Source organism: Asparagus officinalis, chromosome 5, assembly GCF_001876935.1.
Source record: "Asparagus officinalis chromosome 5, Aspof.V1, whole genome shotgun sequence".
Taxonomy (NCBI): Eukaryota; Viridiplantae; Streptophyta; class Magnoliopsida; order Asparagales; family Asparagaceae; genus Asparagus; species Asparagus officinalis.
In genome coordinates this window covers 96,396,591-96,417,075 of record NC_033798.1, presented here as the reverse complement: position 1 = coordinate 96,417,075, position 20,485 = coordinate 96,396,591, and the positions used below count along the sequence as shown (strand labels likewise).

The 20,485-nt window shown below is 37.9% G+C and overlaps 2 protein-coding genes across 3 annotated transcripts; one reads left to right on the top strand and one right to left on the bottom strand.

Annotated features, from left to right (window-relative positions):
• On the top strand, positions 4,121 to 16,956 carry LOC109840278 (probable serine/threonine-protein kinase DDB_G0291350). The gene is made up of 6 exons (XM_020408851.1): positions 4,121 to 4,574; positions 5,458 to 5,600; positions 6,460 to 6,603; positions 8,588 to 8,773; positions 15,729 to 15,853; positions 16,479 to 16,956. The coding sequence occupies exons 1-6, from the start codon at positions 4,355 to 4,357 to the stop codon at positions 16,702 to 16,704; spliced, it is 1,044 nt and encodes a 347-aa protein (XP_020264440.1). The 5' UTR covers positions 4,121 to 4,354; the 3' UTR covers positions 16,705 to 16,956.
• Positions 17,808 to 19,440, bottom strand: LOC109840277 (zinc finger protein CONSTANS-LIKE 2). 2 transcript variants are annotated; one of them, XM_020408850.1, is made up of 2 exons: positions 18,999 to 19,440; positions 17,808 to 18,296 (listed from the first exon to the last, which is right to left on the bottom strand). In XM_020408850.1, the coding sequence occupies exons 1-2, from the start codon at positions 19,284 to 19,286 to the stop codon at positions 17,943 to 17,945; spliced, it is 642 nt and encodes a 213-aa protein (XP_020264439.1). In that variant the 5' UTR covers positions 19,287 to 19,440; the 3' UTR covers positions 17,808 to 17,942. The 2 variants fall into 2 exon arrangements, with proteins under 2 accessions (XP_020264439.1, XP_020264438.1); XM_020408849.1 differs by having other exon boundaries at positions 18,912 to 19,433.

Here is a 20,485-nt window from a genome sequence, read left to right as displayed (position 1 = left end):
TTTTTGTATGGCATTGGGTATTAAAGTAGAGCATCCAGTTCCTTATGTCCACACTCAAAATGGTTTAGCAGAATCGTTAATTAAGAGGATCAAATTAATTGGTCCACACTCAAAATGGTTTAGCAGAATCGTTAATTAAGAGGATCAAATTAATTGCTAGGCCATTATTACAAAATTCAAAACTTAATTAAGAGGATCAAATTAATTGCTAGGCCATTATTACAAAATTCAAAACTACCTATTTCTTGTTAGGAACATGTCGTTTTACATGCTGCTGCGTTAATTCAAATCCGACCCACTGCATATCATGATTATTCCCCCTTACAACTAGTGCGTGGTAAAGAACCAAACATTTCTCATCTGCGTGTTTTTGGATGTGCAGTTTATGTTCCAATATCACCACCCAAGCGTACCTCTATGGGCCCTCAACGAAAGCTAGGTATATACATCAGTTATGAAACTCTGTCAATTATAAAATACCTAGAGCCCATGACAGGGGATCAATTTACTACTCGGTACGCTGATTGCATATTTGATGAAGATCATTTCCCGACATTAGGGGGAGATAAACACCAAAAAATAAATGAATTTCGGGAAATATCGTGGTAAGAAAAAGATCTTCAATATTTAGACCCACGTACTAGTCAGACTGAACTTAAAGTTCATAAGATAATTAATTTGCAAAATTTAGCAAATAAGTTGCCAGACGCATTCACTGATCACAAGGGAGTGACTGCTGTAAATGCACCACAAAGAGTGGAAATCCTATAGGGACTGAGTATATCAAATGATGCTCCACTACGCCAGAAGCGTGGGAGACCGATCGGTACGAAAGATAAGAATCCGCGGCAAACTAAATATAATAAAGAAAGTCAGTCACTCCCAAAACCTCCTGAAGAGGATCGTCCTGAAGGCAAAAGCCCCAGTAAACTTACATGTGCACTTGATAATCATCGCACTGGGGTTGCAGTTAAGGAACAACCAAATCCAAATGTTATGGGAAATGATGAAGATTTGGTGGATATAAACATAGAAGTAGCTAAAATTTTGTGAATACCGAAAAAACATATAATAGAACTATAACAGTTGTCGACAACATATTTGCCTCCACGATAGCTCTTTTCATCTCCATTGATAATCTGGATCCATAGCCTAAGTCAATAGCAGAGTGCCGGAAGCGCTCAGACTGGGAGAGATGGAAAGAAGCAATAGAGGTAGAGCTCGGCTCGCTAAATAAAAGAAAAGTATTCGGACCTGTAGTCTGTACACCTGATGATATTATCCCTGTAGGATATAAATGGGTCTTTGTACGAAAAAAGAAACGAGAATAATGAGGTGGTGAGATACAAAGCGAGATTAGTAGCTCAAGGGTTTACGTAGAGACCCGACATTGATTTTAATGAAAATATTCTCCGGTTATGGATGATATTACGTTCCGCTACTTAATATCAATGGCAGCAACAATGAATTTAGATATGCAGTTGATGGACGTCGTGACCGCATATTTATATGGGTCACTGGACGCTAATATTTATATGAAAGTCCCTGATGGACTTAAAATCCCTGAATTGAGAGAAAATGAGAATCGCAACATGTATAGCATTAAATTGCAAAGGTCGTTATACGGCTTGAAATAGTCGGGTAAAATGTGGTATAATTGACTGAGTGAGTTCCTCCTGAAGAAGGGATATGCAAATATGATGTCTGCCCTTGTGTGTTTATAAAGAAATTCAAAAATGGTTTCTGTATCATCTCAGTCTATGTTGATGATATAAATATCATTAGAACGCACAAGGAGCTTACAGAAGCTAGCTCATGCCTAAAGACGGAGTTTGAGATGAAAGACTTGGGAAAAACCAAGTTTTGTCTCGGCCTGCAGATTGAGCATTTCCCAGAAGGAATTTTTCTACACCAGTCGACCTACGTGAAAAAGATTTTGGAAAGATTTTATATGGATAAATCTCATCCACTTAGCACACCAATGATCGTCCGGTCCCTCGAAGTGGATAAAGACTCATTTAGACCCAAAGAAGATAATGAAGAAATGTTAGGGCCAGAAGTTCCCTATCTGAGCGCCATTGGAGCACTCCTCTATCTCGCAAATTGCACCAGGCCTGATATTGCATTTGTGGTGAACTTGCTAGCAAGGTATAGTGCTTCTCCTACAATGAGGCATTGAAATAGTGGTAAACATATCATTCGCTATCTTCAAGGTACAAAAGATCTTGGACTATTCTATAAAAGAAACCAAGATATGACATTGGTGGGCTATTCGGACGATGGCTATATGTCTGATCCCCATAACGCCAGATCTCAGACTGGTTATGTCTTTCTCTGTGGTGGTACTGCCGTTTCTTGGAGGTCTGTTAAGCAGACCATGGTGACTACTTCTTCTAATCACTCAGAGATTATCACTTTATATGAGGCTTCAAGAGAATGTGTATGGTTAAGATCGTTGATACGACACATTCGTGGCTCGTGTGGTCTAGAGAAAGACGATATTACCTCCACTATCTTTTATGAGGACAATACAGCTTGTGTTGCACAAATGAGCAGTGGATATGTAAAAGGAACCATGACAAAACATATTGCGCCAAAATTCTTTTATCCACATAAGCTCCAAAAGAATGACGAAATCACCATCGAAAAAGTTCGCTCAAGTGACAATCTTGCAGATTTGTTCACTAAATCTCTATCTACATCAACTTATGAGAAATATATAACGATATTGGTATGCGCACAGGGGGAGCAAATTCTTAAAGAACAATCCTGAAGATTGGGACCTGAAGGTCTATCATCATATTTTTCCCCTTTTCGCTAAGTTTTGTCTCACTGGGTTTTTCTTAGCATAGACTCAGAAGATTGTCATCATCAGGGGGAGCGAATTTTCAATGAAATCCCGAAGATTGCGCCTTGAAGGACTATAATTGTACTTTTTTCCCTTTTGCTAAGTTTTGTCCAACAGGGTTTTCTTAGCCAAATGTTTTTATTAAGGCAACTAATACAACACAAGAATCTACTTATGTTGTGTACTCTTTTCCTCGACTAGTTTTTCTCCCACTGGATTTTTCTAGCGAGGTTTTTAACGAGGCATTGACATCTCGAAGTAATGTCCAAGGGGGAGTGTTGAAATCTAAAAGACAAAATGTATGTGGGCATTACTTTGTATGTGAACTATTAACTTGGTATCTTTTCATTAGCTCAATGTCATTTTATCTTCCATCATGTATCTATAAATTGTACCATGTATGGAAATGGATTAATAGGAATAAAAATTATAATTTCTCTTCTTCTCTTGCCTCTTATCTCTTGTTTTCCTTTCTTTAGTATATTACAATAGTTCCTTAATTTTTTATTTCTTTGTAAAATATTTTTCTTCTTTATTATCAATAAACCATTGGTCATTGCATTTTAGGTTTCCAAAATAATAAATGAATCATATATGTTGTATCTATTTTATAATAGTTGTTTATATTAAATGGTTAATGGCCATATCTTATTGTAGTATATACTTATGTTGATCATGATTTCCTGCTTAAGGGCCTGTTTGTTTGCACGAAAGTAATTGTGAAGTAGCTGAAGTAAAATAAGTAGATGCTACTCCTGCTACTTTCAAACAAAAATATATGTTTGGTTCTCTGAAAAACTTACTTCCAATACTTCCTTAAATGCTTATGTGACGCCTACGTGTCATTATTACTTCCAAAATATTTTTCTAATCCTCAATACTCAGAAGTAGCTCAAAAGTAGTTGAAATGCATATTAATAAGGAAATAAATAATTTTTTTATTAATATTTTCTTTATTAGTTACTTCTAATAACTTTTCATTGATAAAATAACTTCCTAGTAATATTTCCAAATAATATTCAAACAAAAAAAAACTAAATGAAGAGGAAGAAGTTCTACTTCCATTACTTCTAAAAACATATGAAACAAAAAAAAAATTATTTCCACTCCTTCGTACTCCATAGTTCTGAAAGTTACTTCTATAACCTGCCTTTTTACTTCTAATACTTCAATTATCGAAAAGGGCAAAGAAAAGAAAAAAGAAGGGGAAAAGAGGGACGAGAGACTTTTTACATACAATCTCCTATAAAAATGTCAATTTGCAAATAGTAAACAAAACGGAGAAAGGGCAAAAAAATTCCTCAAAATTCAAGTGCGATGGGGGAGCAAAGTTGAGTTAGATCTACTCAAACTTGCAGCCTCTAATAACCCAAAATCGTAAGAAAAGCCCCGTCATGGATCCACAATAGATCAAAAGCTCCTTCAAAGATCCCATCTCTGAATCGATCTCATTCTCAAAGACAACAAATCAATCAGCAAGCAGAAGGCAAAGACGGAAAGAAGATCATGGGATGCTCGTTCTCGGGTCTGAACGCTCTCTACGACGCCGTCAATGGCGGCGGTGACGTTTGGATCAATGAGAACAGGTTCAAGATCTTGAGGCAACTCGGCGAAGGAGGATTCGCTTATGTATACCTAGTGAAGGAGGTGGTCTCCGACGGCGGCGGGTCCCAGGGCAGCGGCGGACTCGCCGGAAAGAAGATTAAGAACCCTTCTCACATTTCAGGTCAATTTCCTACTTTTCTTGATTTGGGTTGATTTATTTAGCCGTGAATTCTGATGGGTATCTCGCAAAGTTGAATCTTTCGTTGTTGTTGTTCTTGCTGTGTGATGATTTGAGCTTAATATGGATGCAGTTCAGCTAAGTTTAGTTGGAATTGGTTTTGGGTACAGTGATCTGAGTAATTTCTTAAGTTTGGCTGGGATTTTTGTAACTGGACTTTATCGGCTGAGATTTCTTCGTGTTCTTAACTATGAATATGAGAAATTAGGACTTAGGCTAGAGAAGAGAATGTAATTTGTTACTAGTAAATTGGCATGAAATCTTTGAGGTTGATGTTAGTTAATAGCCAATAGTGGTAACTTGGTTGATCCTGTTTGGGGTGCTTTGTCGACGCTGTTAATGATTTAAGCTTTACCTTGATGGGAAAAGGATAGAATTTGATGAGAGAGACCATGTTATGTAACTTATTTTGACGTATGTGTTCAATCACTGCCTCTACATTCATTGACTTTTAGAATATAGGAACAAACTTTAATAGTTCATTGAGAATGTTAATAACGTGTTTCTTATGTTATAACTTGTTTCTTCTTTTGCATTTGATTTTTCTGATGTTTATGCATTTCTTAGAAGATCTTTTTTACTAGGATAATGGCCATATATGGTTGGACTACTTTACCCTATCTAACTTTGTTTGCTTGCAAACAAGCAATTCAAGCCTACTTTTATATACTAATATTTTTTTTTTGAATTTCTTAACTAATAGTTGTATCCCTTTTTTGCAAAATTCATAAAGTTTGCTAGCTAAAATGCTTATGGGATGCCTTAATTGAGTTCACTCTGGTGTCAATGCCACTTTGTCTTATTTGGTTTCTCATTGTTGATTCAGAGGATGGAACATATGCTATGAAGAAAGTCCTTATTCAAAGTGAGGAGCAATTGGCACTAGTGAGAGAAGAGATCCACGTTTCCTCTCTGTTTAGTCATCCTAATCTGCTTCCACTTCTTGATCATGCAATCATTGCTGTCAAGGTAATGAATTAGAAACTATCTTTGAGAATGTTTTTAACTTCAGTTATTGTGCAAATATAGAACCTCATACTGAATACTTTATGTGCGTCTCTTATGGTTCCGTAGCTCTTATGGTTCCGTAGTTTAAAGTAAACTTGTTAGTCTGATCAAATGTGCATCTTAGTCTTATGGAAGTTTAAGAACTAGGTAAATGGATCCTGCAATACCTGTTTAGTTTTTCATTGTTGGCAGTGATACCTTGTTTTGAAATGAGATAATCATCACAAATTCTGTAAAAACAAGTAGTATTTGTACTTTGCATGCAGTGACTAGAAATTTTCCACTCTAAATTGGTAATGTTTCAGATTTTCTGTCAAATTCATTCTTTTAACTTTAGGTCGAGAAGTTGTTCCCTTGTGGTTAATTGTTTTTGAAATTTATATTATGCAAGAATTTTTTTATCAAATTATACTGACACGGACTACTTAGTTATCTAAGAATGCATTAGCTTTGCTTTATGTGTGTCCAGAACATGAAATCTTTGCACAAATGGTTATTATAGGCATGGTGATGATAAAGTCATGAATTTAAACTAGCATAGGTGGAACACTCCTTGATTTCAAAATGTTTTAAATTCCAAGATCTCTGTGCATTGCTTTCTTCTTTAGATACCAAGTTCACCAAGTTTGCATATGATATGACCAATTGCGCCTTGCATATTTCTTGAGGGACTTATATTTGCTGCAACTCTTACCTGACTTATGGGAGACTTAGTCTAAACATTCTTGTGTAGATAAGTAGAAATTAAGCCCTATTCACTTAATCTATAGTTGTTATTTTGGTTCACATTATGTTTTAGTTAATAATTGGATTTTATCAGGGTAACCAACAAGGATCATGGCAACACGAAGCATACTTGTTATTTCCGGTTCATTTGGATGGAACATTGTTGGACAATGCAAAAACCATGCAAACAAAGAAAGAGTTCTACCCGACTTTTACTGTGCTTCAAATATTTCGACAGGTGGATCTACAAAGCACTCTCCTACTTTGCAATAACCTTCTTATTTGGTTCTTTATCATATTTCAATAATTCAATTAGTGCTGTATCTGCTAATGCATGATTGACAACATAAAATGCTCTGTTATTTGCAAACATAAACTGAATAGTGTCCGTAGTTTGGGACCTTCTTTTGGTGATTTAAATGGTTTTTTGTTGCATCTTTGAAGTTGTTGTCTGCATCTGTAAAAATGATCTCCGATCTCACTGAATTTATCATAATTCATTCGGGAAAAAATGCTAAATAATGATAGATAGGATGATCTATGTGTCTAGACTACCCTCTGTACCCCTAAGTGGATGGATTTGATGATGTTTCATATTGTTTCCTACCTGGGCCTGCCTCAACAATTGTTTGAGCCTAACAGACTCTTTAGTGTCTGGAGGATGAGATTGGATTGCAAGTGTTTTTCTCTATTACATTGCAAAATTATATTTTCCCCTTAAAATCGATGCTTCCTCTTTCTGCCTGCCTCCACTATTGGTTTTTAGTCAGACCACATTGTCGAGAGGAAGCGGCTGCAGCATTTGTTCATTATTATTGGATTATAGTTATATTGATAGTGCTTGTATCAATATGATAAATGATCTCTGTGTTCCCTAATTGATGTCCTTCAACCCTCGCTAGTCAGGTGATGTTTGATCATTGCAAAAATCTGGTAGCATGTGCTTCAGTGACAGTTAGAAACACAAGGTAGTATAAGGTTCTATACACTTGGATCACTCTGTTACAGTGGAGAGTCTAGAGTGTGGTTGGCGTTGCTTATGGTAAGTGTTTTCATGGAATAGCATGTTTGGTTAGGAAAGTTAGAATAGCAAATACATTTACCCCATGATGTGATTCTAATTCCTAGTGTTGGAACACTCTTCAATTCAGATGCAGCAACAACTCTCCTATTTTAAAGTCGTTTTGTTTTACAACTGCTGTTTAAAGGTCCTTCATTTGAAGTAACAGAATGTAACTATATGAGCAATAATGATACAAATGAACTCAGGTTTTCAATTTGAAATATTTAATAATTAATAAATACTCATCCTTGTCCGCGTCCATTTTGTGTTATATACTCACCCTTTATTCCTAATTGACAATATATCTTTGAAGAAATAACATTTTATTCTGTTGTCAGCAATTTTAATTGTTAATCCCAAGGCCAGGTTGTTTCAAATGAGTTTACAAATTGATTGTAGACTTAATTTCATTCAATATAAAAAGTGATGTTTGACACCATTCTATCTAGCCCTCATACTCTAACGAAAAATTTAATTTTGAAATGTTCATTTGTGTTGAGCAAACTTGATATTAATTTTGTGTCCATTAAATAAAAAGCCTTTTCCCCGAATTACAAAATTTATAATAGTACTGATTCATACCTGATTATGTCCTGAAAATAATTCATTGTGTGATACAAATGAAGCAACATATTAGGCAATTGATTAAGTGAATCCATAGATGATTCAAGGCTCTAATGTGATATTTAACATACATTAGTATGAAACTGTACAATTTATCAAGTGACGGGTGCAACATTTTAGCTCGTTCAGTTTGTGCTATTACTGGGGAACTTTGAATCTTGTTTATCACTGTGTTTGATGCTCGAACTTTGGTGATAGGAGCTCTATAGGTTAAGAGATAATAGTCTAATTTGCTTAATGCGATATGTTTGTGTGCTGATCTAGAATGCTGGCAGTCATCAGTGGGTCTGTGTTTGTGTTAACATTTTTCAACTTTTGAATACCCGGGAAACTTCAACATAATGAGGTAAAGGCATAACAATTGACAGCGTGTAAAAAACCTGGCTTAATCTGAAACTTTTCATTTCCACTTTGTTAGCCAAGATCAGATAATTTTTCTCTGTTATTTTCAAGGCATTTCCATCTTTTTCGTTTCTCCTGCTTATAGATATGTAAAGTATGGATCTCTGTATTTTAACACTATGATTATTGACAGCTTTGTGCAGGACTGAAGCACATGCACAGTTTTGATCCTCCGTATGCTCACAATGATGTCAAACCAGGCAATGTCCTCATAACGCATAGAAAGGGACAGCCACCTCTTGCCATATTAATGGATTTTGGAAGTGCTCGACCTGCAAAGAAGGAAATTCGATCGCGTTCAGAAGCTTTACAGTTACAGGTAAGGGTTCTATATCGCATCAGAGAAACTATTCTGATAGTCCTAATATTAGGTTGCATTAACTAGAATTAATTGTAGAAAACGGCGTTGAATTGTTCAATGTGTTGAAAAACGTGAAAATTCAGCAGGCCACAGGTGTGGTGCGTGTCACACCCAGGTATGACAGAACTTGTCAGGGGTGTGGTGCATGTCATACCCGGGTGTGACAGAATCTGTCCTGTTATTAGGAGTGTGGTGCGTGCCACACCCGGGTGTGGCAGACGCGTTTTCAGATTCACACTCTGTTTTGGATTGTGTTTTGTTATAAATAGAAACACGTTTTTTAGGGTTTTTTAACCAGAGAATTAGAATTGTTTTGAGCACTTTGAGAGGGAGATATTGTGAGGGAGTTGAGATCTTTGGTTAGGATTATATTTGAGAGTTTGTGTGAGTTGTAACCCGTTGTAATCCTCCTTCATATAGTAAAATCTTCTCATCCTCTCCCCGTGGACGTAAGCAATTGTCGAACCACGTATATCTCTGTTTGATTCTTCTCTCATTGCTCACCGATTCGTTTGGTTTGCGAACACGCTTCTGCACGGCACGCGACAAGTGGTATCAGAGCTCAGATTTTCAGATCTAGGGTTTTGCATTGGGTGGAGGAAGATTCATTGTTTGAAGCTTGGGTCTTGTAGATCTAGGCTTCGGTGGAGATAGTATTGCGAAGTTGCCATTGGAGATCTTGCTTTTCTCGTGTGGTTAGGAGATCGTATTGGAACCCTATCTAGGGTTTAGTTGGGTAATTTCTTAATTCTATCAAGTTTGAATCTTTCTTTACAATTGGAGTTAGTTTGCAATGGGAGAAGTTGGTAAAAGCAGCAAGACGGTGACGACTACAGTTCATGTTGCACTTTAGAATACAAAGATTAGTGTTGTGAAGTACAATGGTATAATTAACTTTGGTTTGTGGATGAACGACGTACAGAACGCTTTAAATGTTTAAAATTTGGAAGAGACCATCATGATCTATGAGATGCCACTGAAATATGATGAGACGATATGAGACAAGATGAATCAAAACGCTTGTGGGGTAATGAGGTCTTGTTTGGAATATGAATTGAAGTATGATATGATTGGCGTGACATCTGCGATGAAGATGTGAAGATTCTCAATAACAAATATCTTACGAAGATTGTTGTGAATCGTTTGCACTTGCTGCGAAGATTGTTCAAATTCCAGATGTCCAGGGGTACCTCACTTGCGGATCATGTGAACAACTACACAAAGTTATTGTCTGACTTGGTGAACGTTGATGAGAAGATAACAAATGAGTACAATGTGATTATTTTGTTAGACTCCTTACCCAATGAGGAGTATGATACTTTTGTACTCACTTTGTTGAATGGTAGATCTTCCATCACATATAGTAAAGTGACTAATACGTTGACGAATTACGATCTGAGGAGGAATGACAAAGAGACTTCCAGAGCTAGCATTTCAGGAGAGGCCTTATCGACGAGAAGGAGTCCCTATCCAAGAGGTGACAATAGAGGCAGGTCAAAGTCTAGAGGTCACTACCAATTAGCAAAGAACCAGTGTGCTTTCTGTAAAGAACAAGGATATTGTAAAAGAGATTATTCGAAGCTCAGAGAAAAGGTGAATAACAAGAAGGGCCCGAAGGCCAATGAGGTGAATGTCGCTAAATGTGATGATTCAGATGATTCCTGCTTTTCTCTATTGATTACTCCAGAGCTGAACCATGCGAATCCATCGGATTAGATGCTGAATTCTGGCGTTACTTATCATGTGACTCCCCAGCAAGATTAGTTTGCATCTTTCTAGAAGCTTGATGGGGTGTGGTAGTCATAAAAAATGATTAATCTTGTGGTATTTGTGGGATAAGTATCGTTAGGATTCGGATGCACGATGGAGTTTGAGAGCTGAATGAAGTGAGATTTATTGCTCAGTTGAAGAATAATCATATTTTCGTTGGAGTTTTAGAGGCGGGATTCAGGTGATTTTGAGAACGTTGTAGCAAAAGTTACTAAGGGATCTTTGATAGTGATGAAGGGAGTCCGCATTAGAAATCTTTATTATCTGAAGTGGAGCATCGGAATTGGCCAGATAGCTTCAGCTGTTTCAGAGGCGGACGCAAGCAGATTTTAGCACTACAGTTTGGGACACACAGGTGAAAAGTCACTGCAGGTTTGGTACAAGTAGGGGTTATTGAAGGGAGTCAAGAATGGAAAGATAAAATTCTGTGAGCACTGCGTTATTGGCAAGAAGATTAACGTGAAGTTCGGGACAACCGTACATAGGATAATAGACATCTTGGATTACGTGCACACAGATATTTGGGGTCCTACCAAGATGACATCACTTGGTGGTTAACATTAGTTTATCACGTTTGTAGATGACTATTCTAGACGTTAGGTGTACACCATGAAGCATAAGAATGAAGTCCTAGAGTTATTTGTGGAGCGAAAGAGAAGATTAGAACTGTAGACCGAGAGAAAGATCAAGACGTTGAGATCCAATAACGGCGACGAGTACACTTCAGACCCCAGTTATGTCGAGACAAGGGTATAAAGAGACTTCACAATTAGTCATACGCCACAGCAGAATGGGGTGACAGAGATTGAATCGGTCTTTACTGGAGAAAGTCTGATGTTTGTTATCGCAGAGTGGTTTGGAGAAGATTTTTTAGGCTGAGGCACTTTTATATGCGAGCCACCTCATTAATAGGCTGTCTTCATCTGCGATTGAGGGGAAAACCCCTATGGAGATATGGTCAAGAGAGCCAACACGCGATTATGATCAGCTCAAGGTATTTGTGCCTTGCATTTTATCATGTGAAGACTGATAAATTAGAACCTCGAGGTAGAAATATCATATTTATGGGATTCAAGCATGGTGTTAAAGGATACAAGCTTTGTGATCTAGTTGATAAGAAGATTGTGCTGAGTAGAGACGTCACTTTCGATAATGCTTTGATCTTGAAGCTTCCCAGCTCTCATCAGGTGGAGAGCACCCCGAGAGAGAAGATATCGCAGGTGGTGGAGATTGATGCAGCTTTACAGTGTCAAAATGGTATAATATCCATTAGAGTGTCGTCTAAGGTGACACCAGACAAGCACAGTGAGCATTTAGAGGCATACAAGCGTTCAGCAGAGCAGAATCAGGGACCGACGGCTCAGGTTCATGATTCGATTGCGGTTCGAAAACCCAGGAGAGACATACGGTTGTCAGCTAGGTATACGAATACAATCATTGCTTATGCACTTCCATTGGAGAGTATCGAGGAGATGGTTCCTACTACATTTAGAGAGGCTGAGCAGAGTTCAGAGGTTGATTTGTGACAGGAAGCTATACGGGAGGAGATGAAATCTCTTCAAAAGAACGACACATGGAAGCTTATTGAGCTTCTAAAGGGGCGAAAGACTATTGGTTGCAAGCGAGTGTATACGAAGGAGGGCATTGAGGGCACTCCCGTGAGGTTCAAAGCTACGTTGGAGGGTTATGCACAGGAAGAAGACATTGATTACAATAAGGTCTTTTCTCCGGTGGTGAAGCACTCTTCAATTCGGATCTTGCTAGCTTTGGTAGCACAGTATGGTTTGAAATTGGATCAATTGGATGTGAAAACGGTGTTTCTTAATGGTGATCTTGATGAGAAAATCTATATGACTCAGTCATTGGGGTTTCGAGCTGCAGGGAAGGAGAAATTGGTTTACAGATTGAAGAAATCGCTATACGGTATGAAGCAATCTCCGCGATAGTTGTATATGCGATTCGATGAGTTTATGCTCGGTCATTCGTACATTAGGAGTCAGTTTGATCATTGCGTGTACTATCGCAAGTTGCGAGGAGGTGCGTACATTTATTTGTTGTTTTATGTCAATGATATGTTGGTTGCTTCTATTTCTAGATCCGCTATAGATGAGTTGAAGGTACAAATTTTGAAAGAGTTCGAGATGAAAGATTTGGGTGAAGCGAAGCGCATTTTAAGGATGGAGATCGGTAGAGACAGAGATATGGACATAATTTGTTTGACACGGATGACTTATTTGAAGAATGTGCTATAGTGGTTTAATGTGAGTATGGAGACGACGCCAGTTAGTGTACCATTGGGAGCCCATTTGAAGCTTTCAGCTGACCTTTCACCAAAGACAGTTGAAGATAGAGAGTTGATGTTAAAGACTCCATATGCGAGCGTAGTGGGAAGTTTGATGTACGCCCTGGTTTGTACGAGGTCGGATGTCACAAGTAGTGAGCATGATTTCAAGATACATGTACGACTTGGGTCCGAGTCATTAGGATGCCATAAGATGGATTTTGAGATACATTCGAGGTACTCTCAACGTTGGTTTGGTTTTTGAATGGGACACTAGCAGTGGGCAGCTATGTATTAGATACGTAGATTCGGACTACGCTGGGGATTTGGATGAACGCCGGTCGACGACGGGATATGTGTTTACTTTGACCCGTGCATCGGTGTGTTGGAGATGCACCTTGCAGTCTACGATAGCTTTATCGACGACGGAGGCAGAGTATAGGCGATTACAGAGGCTGTTAAGGAGGTGATTTGGCTTGGAGGACTTTTGGAAGATTTTGGTGTTTCGCAGCGATCCATCACCATTTATTGTGATAGCATGAGTGTTATTTATTTGGTGAAGAATCAGATCTTTCATGCGAGGACGAAGCATATCGACGTTCGTTATCACTTCGTTCAGGATGTTCTTGAAGATGATGATGTGAAGCTTATGAAGATTCACACAAAAGATAATCCAGCAGATATGTTCACGAAGGTGGTTCCGAGCAATAAGTTCGATCATTGTAGAAACATATTGCACATTTGTGAATCGTGATTGTTGAGGTCTTTCGAGGCCATTTGGATGAACTACGGGCGGCTTGATCATTTGGGAGAGGGGGTACGTAGGCAACTATATTGGTGCAGTCGGATTTGGCGAAACGACGCATTGGTGCTCATGTTGGTGTCGGCTCAGTTTTAGGAATACTTCGCCGAGGTGGAGAATTGTAGAAAACGGTGTCATTTGTTCAATGTGTTGAAAAATGTGAAAATTCAGCAAGTCACAGGTGTGGTGCGTGCCACACCCAGGTGTGGTAGAATTTGCCCTGTTGTCAGGGGTGTGGTGCGTGTCACACCCGGGTGTGGCAGAATCTGCTCTATTGTCAGGGGTGTGGTGCGTGCCACACCCGGGTGTGGCAGACGCGTTTTCAGATTCCCATCCTGTTTTGGATTGTGTTTTGTTATAAATAGAAACACGTTTTTTAGGGTTTCTTAACCAGAGAATTAGCATTGTTTTGAGCACTTTGAAAGGGAGATATTGGGAGGGAGTTGAGATCTTTGGTTAGAGTTATATTTGAGAGTTTTTGTGAGTTGTAACCTATTGTAATTCTCCTCCATATAATGAAATCTCCCCATCCTCTCCCCGTGGACGTCGACAATTGCCGAACCATGTATATCTCTGTGTTTGTGTGATTTTGGCTGTTGATTTGTGAATTGCACTCGTGTTTGATTCTTCTCTCATCGCTCAACGATTCGTTTGGTTTGCGAGCATGCTTCCACACGGCGCACGGCATTAATCTGACTGTGAGTGGCATGACATTTTTCTGTTATGTTAGCGTTACTGGTTATGTTGACAAAATTGAGATTTTCCTGTGACCACTTATTTGTGGGTAGAATTCCATGTACCTTTTGCAGAGTGGCGTTGCATTTGTTTGAATAAGTCTTCAAGGGTATCTGAGGAATCTGGTTGCCACTTAATAAAAGTTTAGAGATCAAAAAGTGTACACTCATTTAACTAAGATCTATTGTGCATTTTAGGGTCAGAAGCTGCCCTAATCTTCTATTAAGCTTTTGATGTCACCAGTTTCAATATTGTGGGTTATGATTTTTTCGCAAGACAGAAAAATTTTAGTTAGGAAAATCTGCAGTCAGCTGTACGAACTAACATTAGGTGAACAAAAATTGTAAGTAAGAGAATCAAAAATCTGCAGTCAGCTGTATGAACTAACATTAGGAGAACGAAAATTGTAAGTAAGAGAATCAAGACGCAACATCTCTGCTGATTCCATCATCCCTTTATCCTCTAATGTTGCAGGCAGAAGCTAACAGTTTTATAGCTAGTTCTTATTTTGGTTCCTTTGTACATAATTAACTGAGAACATATGTCGAAATGAGTTAAATGTATATATATTTATGAATAAATAAAAAAGGCACTCATGAATAGCCACATTTTTGTTGTATGGATTTTGGAGAGTTGTTTTTCCCACCACGTGGAATATGAGTCAGATGGCCGTGTTTTAAAGAATAAAGATATTCGATATTATTTAGTATTTTTGGAGTCAGCTGTACGAACTAACATTAGGAGAACGAAAATTGTAAGTAAGAGAATCAAGACGCAACATCTCTGCTGATTCCATCATCCCTTTATGCTCTTATGTTGCAGGCAGAAGCTAACAGTTTTATAGCTAGTTCTTATTTTGGTTCCTTTGTATATAATTAACTGAGAACATATGTCGAAATGAGTTAAATGTATATATATTCATGAATAAATAAAAAGCACTCATGAATAGCCACATTTTTGTTGTATGGATTTTGGAGAGTTGTTTTTCCCACCACGTGGAATATGAGTCAGATGGCCGTGTTTTAAAGAATAAAGATATCCAATATTATTTAGTATTTTTGAAGCAGTTAACTCTTTTATCTGAGCGCCTAAACTGAAAAAGTAGTTGTTACTGAAGTTTGGAATTATGATCCTCTTTTGAGTTTTGTTTTTCCATGAACTTCTTATGGTGGCCACTAAATTACTGTTGTCCTTTTGAGCTGAGAATTTAGTCTTCTCGTATGGAATCATTGCAGCAAATTCTTTTCCGTATGCAGCTCTAGTAAGTAGCTTGATGACCTGTTATTGTTCTTCACTTCTTAATTTTCTTTTATGAATATGTATAGGAATGGGCTGCTGAGCATTGTTCTGCACCTTTCCGAGCTCCTGAGTTGTGGGATTGCCCAAGCCAAACTGACATTGATGCAAGGACAGATATTTGGTCTCTGGGATGTACCTTATATGCTATAATGTATGAGTTTTGTTTCTTTTCATTGATACATCAAGTTGCATGCTTCTTTGTTTGTATGTTCTTCTTCTCATTTTCAACCAATAGACCTTAAATTAAAAGCATCCATCGATCTCTATGATTAGAAGAATAGTATTATTAAGGGGACTTGTTTTAAAGTGAAGCACAGGTACAGCAGAGAAGGCAGGTTTTTGACGGGGATAGGACTCTGAAGAAACATTTATTTGGGAAGACATGAACAATTAAAACATCAATTTTGAAACCCATGTATGTGAAATCAACAAAACATGTTTTCTGATGGGTTTAAACTATTGAAATTAAATTAATTTATATGGTAATGCAACTGAGAAATAAGTTATTTTTATATCAAATGTTATTGAAAATGTATTTTTTAATTCTAATCTGAAAAGAAAAGGAAGATAACAGCAGTAAATATTCTTCTGATGCCTTTAGCCCATTTTGTAGTTTGCATATAGTGGTTTCAATAAGAGTCACCGTTCATGATTATGTTGTTTGTATGACCTGAGGAAACAATTGATGGTTCATAATGATGTTCTATACTTCCAAGTTTCTCGGACTCTATTGGATTGTGGGTTTTAAAGTTCTGTCTTTACACTGAATCTTCCAGGTATGGTGTATCCCCTTTTGAATATGTGCTTGATGAATCTGGAGGAAGCTTACAACTTGCCATTATGAATGCCCAAGTAAAATGGCCGGCAGGTCCCAATCCCCCTTACCCAGAAGCTCTTCATCAGTTTGTTCTTTGGATGCTCCAGCCTCAGCCTACAATCCGGCCTCAGATTGATGATATAATCATTCATGTCGATAAGCTCATTTCAAAGTTCTCATCCTAAAGCAAAACACAGTTTCTTGCTTTAATTGAACCTTTGTAAGTTTCAACTGCATATTTATATACCTTTTTAGTGATAAACTTTTATTATCCTGTCTAGTTATTGTTAGAGTTGGTTTCTGTATTGTTGTTATTGGTTAATGCTAATTCTTTGTACTATTGGCATATGGCGTCATTGAATTGTCGGTTGTATTCCTTACCGTACTTCTGTAATTTTGTATAATGACAATAAAATTTGTAGCATACATACCTTGAATTGGAAAGATTAGCCAGCACCTTTTAACTTTGCTCCCCCGGAAGGAGAAACCCTGAGAAGGGTTAACTAATAAGAGAAATTAATTTTCAAGGGGATAGTTCACCATCATTTTCACCATTAATTCAGAAAGAGTTTATCCCTTTAATTTGCAGAGGTTTACTCTGTTGAATTCAAGAGATTTATGTATTCTTAGCCTTTTAAGCAAGGAGAATCTGTTGTAATTAGAATGCAATCAGGATGGATTGATTGATCTTGGGACCTATTGGGTGCTGATTGAGGGAGTTTCATGTACGAGTCGATAAAGTATCGACTGAGAGTTATCGTCTTTAGGTCTTCCAAATGAGAGTTATCGTCTTTAGGTCTTCCAAATGAAAGCTCCATTAATCCCTCGTGTCGCTATTTGGGTGTGCAATCTTTATGCATCCATTTGGCCTGAACGTTGTCAAAAGAGTAAATGTATAATCCGTAATCACCAAATTTAGGGAATTTACACATCATTATATTAATTCAGGTAAAAGAAAAATCATGAAATATGAACTAACACCCAGAAATCTGCATAGCAGTTGAGGTTTATGATGCAAATCCGTTCCTATACTAAAACTAAATGTGATCAAACAAGCAGGGTTACGGCAAGTCTGTGCATCTATTTTTGCCTGATTTAGGTTGTCAGAGAAAATTATAATCCTTAGCTCCCATATGAACTTTGGGTTGAGATACAACAGTAGAGACTTTAAGATAGTAGAGACTTTAAGATAGCATCAAGCTCCTTCATGTTCAAATTGCCCTGAATGCACGTGCAAAAAATAGCATGAGCTTGCGAAACAAACAAATTTAGGATGCAAAATCATTCATATACAGAAAAGAAGACCAAATAATGCAGGCTCACAGCAATGATCCATATAAACCTCATTGCTTCAAACTACATTAAACCTGCATAAAGTCTTGAATCAATAGTACCAACATATATACCACCCCCTCACAAAACACTAGAATGAGGGTACAATCCCATACCCCTCTTCAGACACAACCACATAATTCGAGAACATCTGATCAACTTCAAGCTCAACATCTGATCTCTTAGCAAATCTCCCTTTAATCCTCGGTCTGGCTTCAGCGTAGGCTTTTCTGGATGCATACCTTATCGTCTTCTCAAACTTCCTCATCTTCTTCTTCTCTCTGTATCGAAGAACTCTTGCTTCTCTGTCCACGGTGGAGAATTGAGTTGGGACTTGGATTGGAGGGCCAGAGAAGAGCTCAATGGTTCCTTTTGAAGGTCGAATGTGGGGGTTTGATGTAGAGTCTGGGACTACGCTGTTTGTTTCCACGGATGACAAGGGGACCTGAGACAGTGGATCATAGGGTCAGTATTAAATTTTGTATCAGACAAATATGTTTCTATCGAACTATTCCCTAATGACTAATAAATGAAATTCCATATAGTTAGCAGGTCATCTTAAGAGCAACACACCCCCCCAAAAAAAAAAAGTAATTGACTAATAAAATTTGACCTTAGAAAACAGAACTGTGGATTAAATATTAGAAACGGTCATTATTTTAATCTATAGGCAGCTGAGCTACTAAAAACAAAATCAAATAGCTATCATGTACAAGGCTAATAAAATTCTGACCTATAATCAAGTTCATCAAAGAAAATGATTTAAATAAAATATAAGAGTAAAGCAAAACTTTGTAACAGATCACATATCAATTCATCTGCATTCATAACTAAACTTTCGTATTCCTCGTCTCAAGCAAATATCCGAACTCTGACATGGTCTCTATTTCTAATTTCCTAATACCCTACATAATATGAATCACCACCATGAAATTTCAAGCTATAAGATAGGCATCATAATAGTTCCAATTAAACATTTTTCAGACCATTACAAAGATTTTTTTTTAAAAAAAAAATCAAAAGAAAAGAAAGAAATTGAGGATAATAAAAAAAAACCCACCCCATGTCTCATTGCAGACTCATCATAATCCTCCTTCATCTCCTCATTCACGACTAAACTCTGGACAGGCACAACCCCTTCACTCACCTCGCTCTTCACGCACTCAAAGCTCAGCCCACTCTTCTTCTCCTCGCAAGAACCGAACTCGACCAAATCCAAATACTCATCCACCTCCTCACCAAACAAAGCAGCGTAATTACTCTGCTCGCCTTCATTATACTCCTCCATTCCGACCACCGGGACCCGGTGGTGACGATGGGAGATAAAATTCGCCGCGTGAACCTCAGCGTCGCACGCCGAGCACAGCGACGCCGCGTCTGCCTCGCAGTAGACCGACGCCGGCGCTGATCTACAAGAATCACAGTCCCTCATCATGTTGTTTTTTCAAGGCTCTGTTTCTTGAACCTGTTCGATGAAAAAGAATGCCGTCGGAGAGGTTAATAAATGGAGGCGATGGGATGGAGAATCCGTCGGGTTACGCGTGGCCGGATTTGAGCGGCTGAGAGCGGCGGGTTCATCTATCTTGTGGTTGGTCTGAGGTCGTTGGTGGGCCGCGGGTTTCCGTGGGGCCCACTTGATGCTGCTTTCCTTTTTGGCGTTTGGAATCTAAGTTGATTTAAAATGGCGGGTCGAGATCAACGGTCACGTGATGCAAATGGGCGTTGTCCTAGCTGGGGAGTTCCCATTGGCCCATGTTACGTCGGTGGGGTCGTGAGTGGATTAGATCGTTTTATGGGATACCGTATCACACAGTTCTTCCAACTCCTTGCGTCCAAAATGTGGGGGCGGGGGATGTTACAGTTTGATCCATGGGTGAAATAAAATATAAGTTTAACATCTACCTATAATTTTCCACCATATAGAAAGTAGGACAAAATTATTATTTTTAACTTTGAAATATTGAAGAACTCGTAGATTGTTCGTAAAGTATCAATTTGACTATTTTTTTTTCCTTTAAATTATGTGCATGTGTCCAATGTGATCATTGTGTAAATATACAGTAAAATATTTAAGAGATTAATAACATGATAATATTTTTTTTTGCATTTATTGTAATTTTTTTGCAATCTAAAGGATGCTTTTGTAATTCATAAAAAGAATTAAGGTAAACAGTTTTGAGAGAAAATAGTTTAAGAAAAGTGTTTTTTAATTTGAGGAAAAATGAGACAAACGATAAAAGCTCATGAAGAAACACAACAAAACACGGTTGCATCATTGGCCTATTAAATATTGATCGTAGACTAACAAAATGATAATATTGAAATCATAAACATAACTCACGAGCAAAATAGATAAATTGATACTTTACAGGGCAACTTGGGAGTTACCAATAATTTAAAAGGGAGAATTGATATCCTAGAAAATGTATTTATGATCATACAATGAGTGATCAATCTCTTTTATCTAATTATGGCCCACTAATAAACCGGTTGATAGTATGTTGCACTTGTAGGGTCGAGCTTGACCCCGCTAGTTTAGTGGGTGAACCCGGACCCAATACGAGAAGCCAAACCATGATGACTTGTCTTAGTTGGAGTCGAAAATGTATGTATTTATTCTAAAGCTTGCTTGGT

Bases quoted from the DNA above. Each gene is read 5' to 3' on its own strand.
- LOC109840278 (XM_020408851.1), top strand. From the start codon at position 4,355: ATGGGATGCTCGTTCTCGGGTCTGAACGCTCTCTACGACGCCGTCAAT. The intron at 4,575-5,457 runs GTCAATTTCCTA...TTGTTGATTCAG, and splicing joins GAACCCTTCTCACATTTCAG to AGGATGGAACATATGCTATG. The intron at 5,601-6,459 runs GTAATGAATTAG...GGATTTTATCAG, and splicing joins ATGCAATCATTGCTGTCAAG to GGTAACCAACAAGGATCATG.
- LOC109840277 (XM_020408849.1), bottom strand. From the start codon at position 19,286: ATGATGAGGGACTGTGATTCTTGTAGATCAGCGCCGGCGTCGGTCTAC. The intron at 18,297-18,911 runs GTGGGTTTTTTT...CCACTGTCTCAG, and splicing joins AGTCTGCAATGAGACATGGG to GTCCCCTTGTCATCCGTGGA.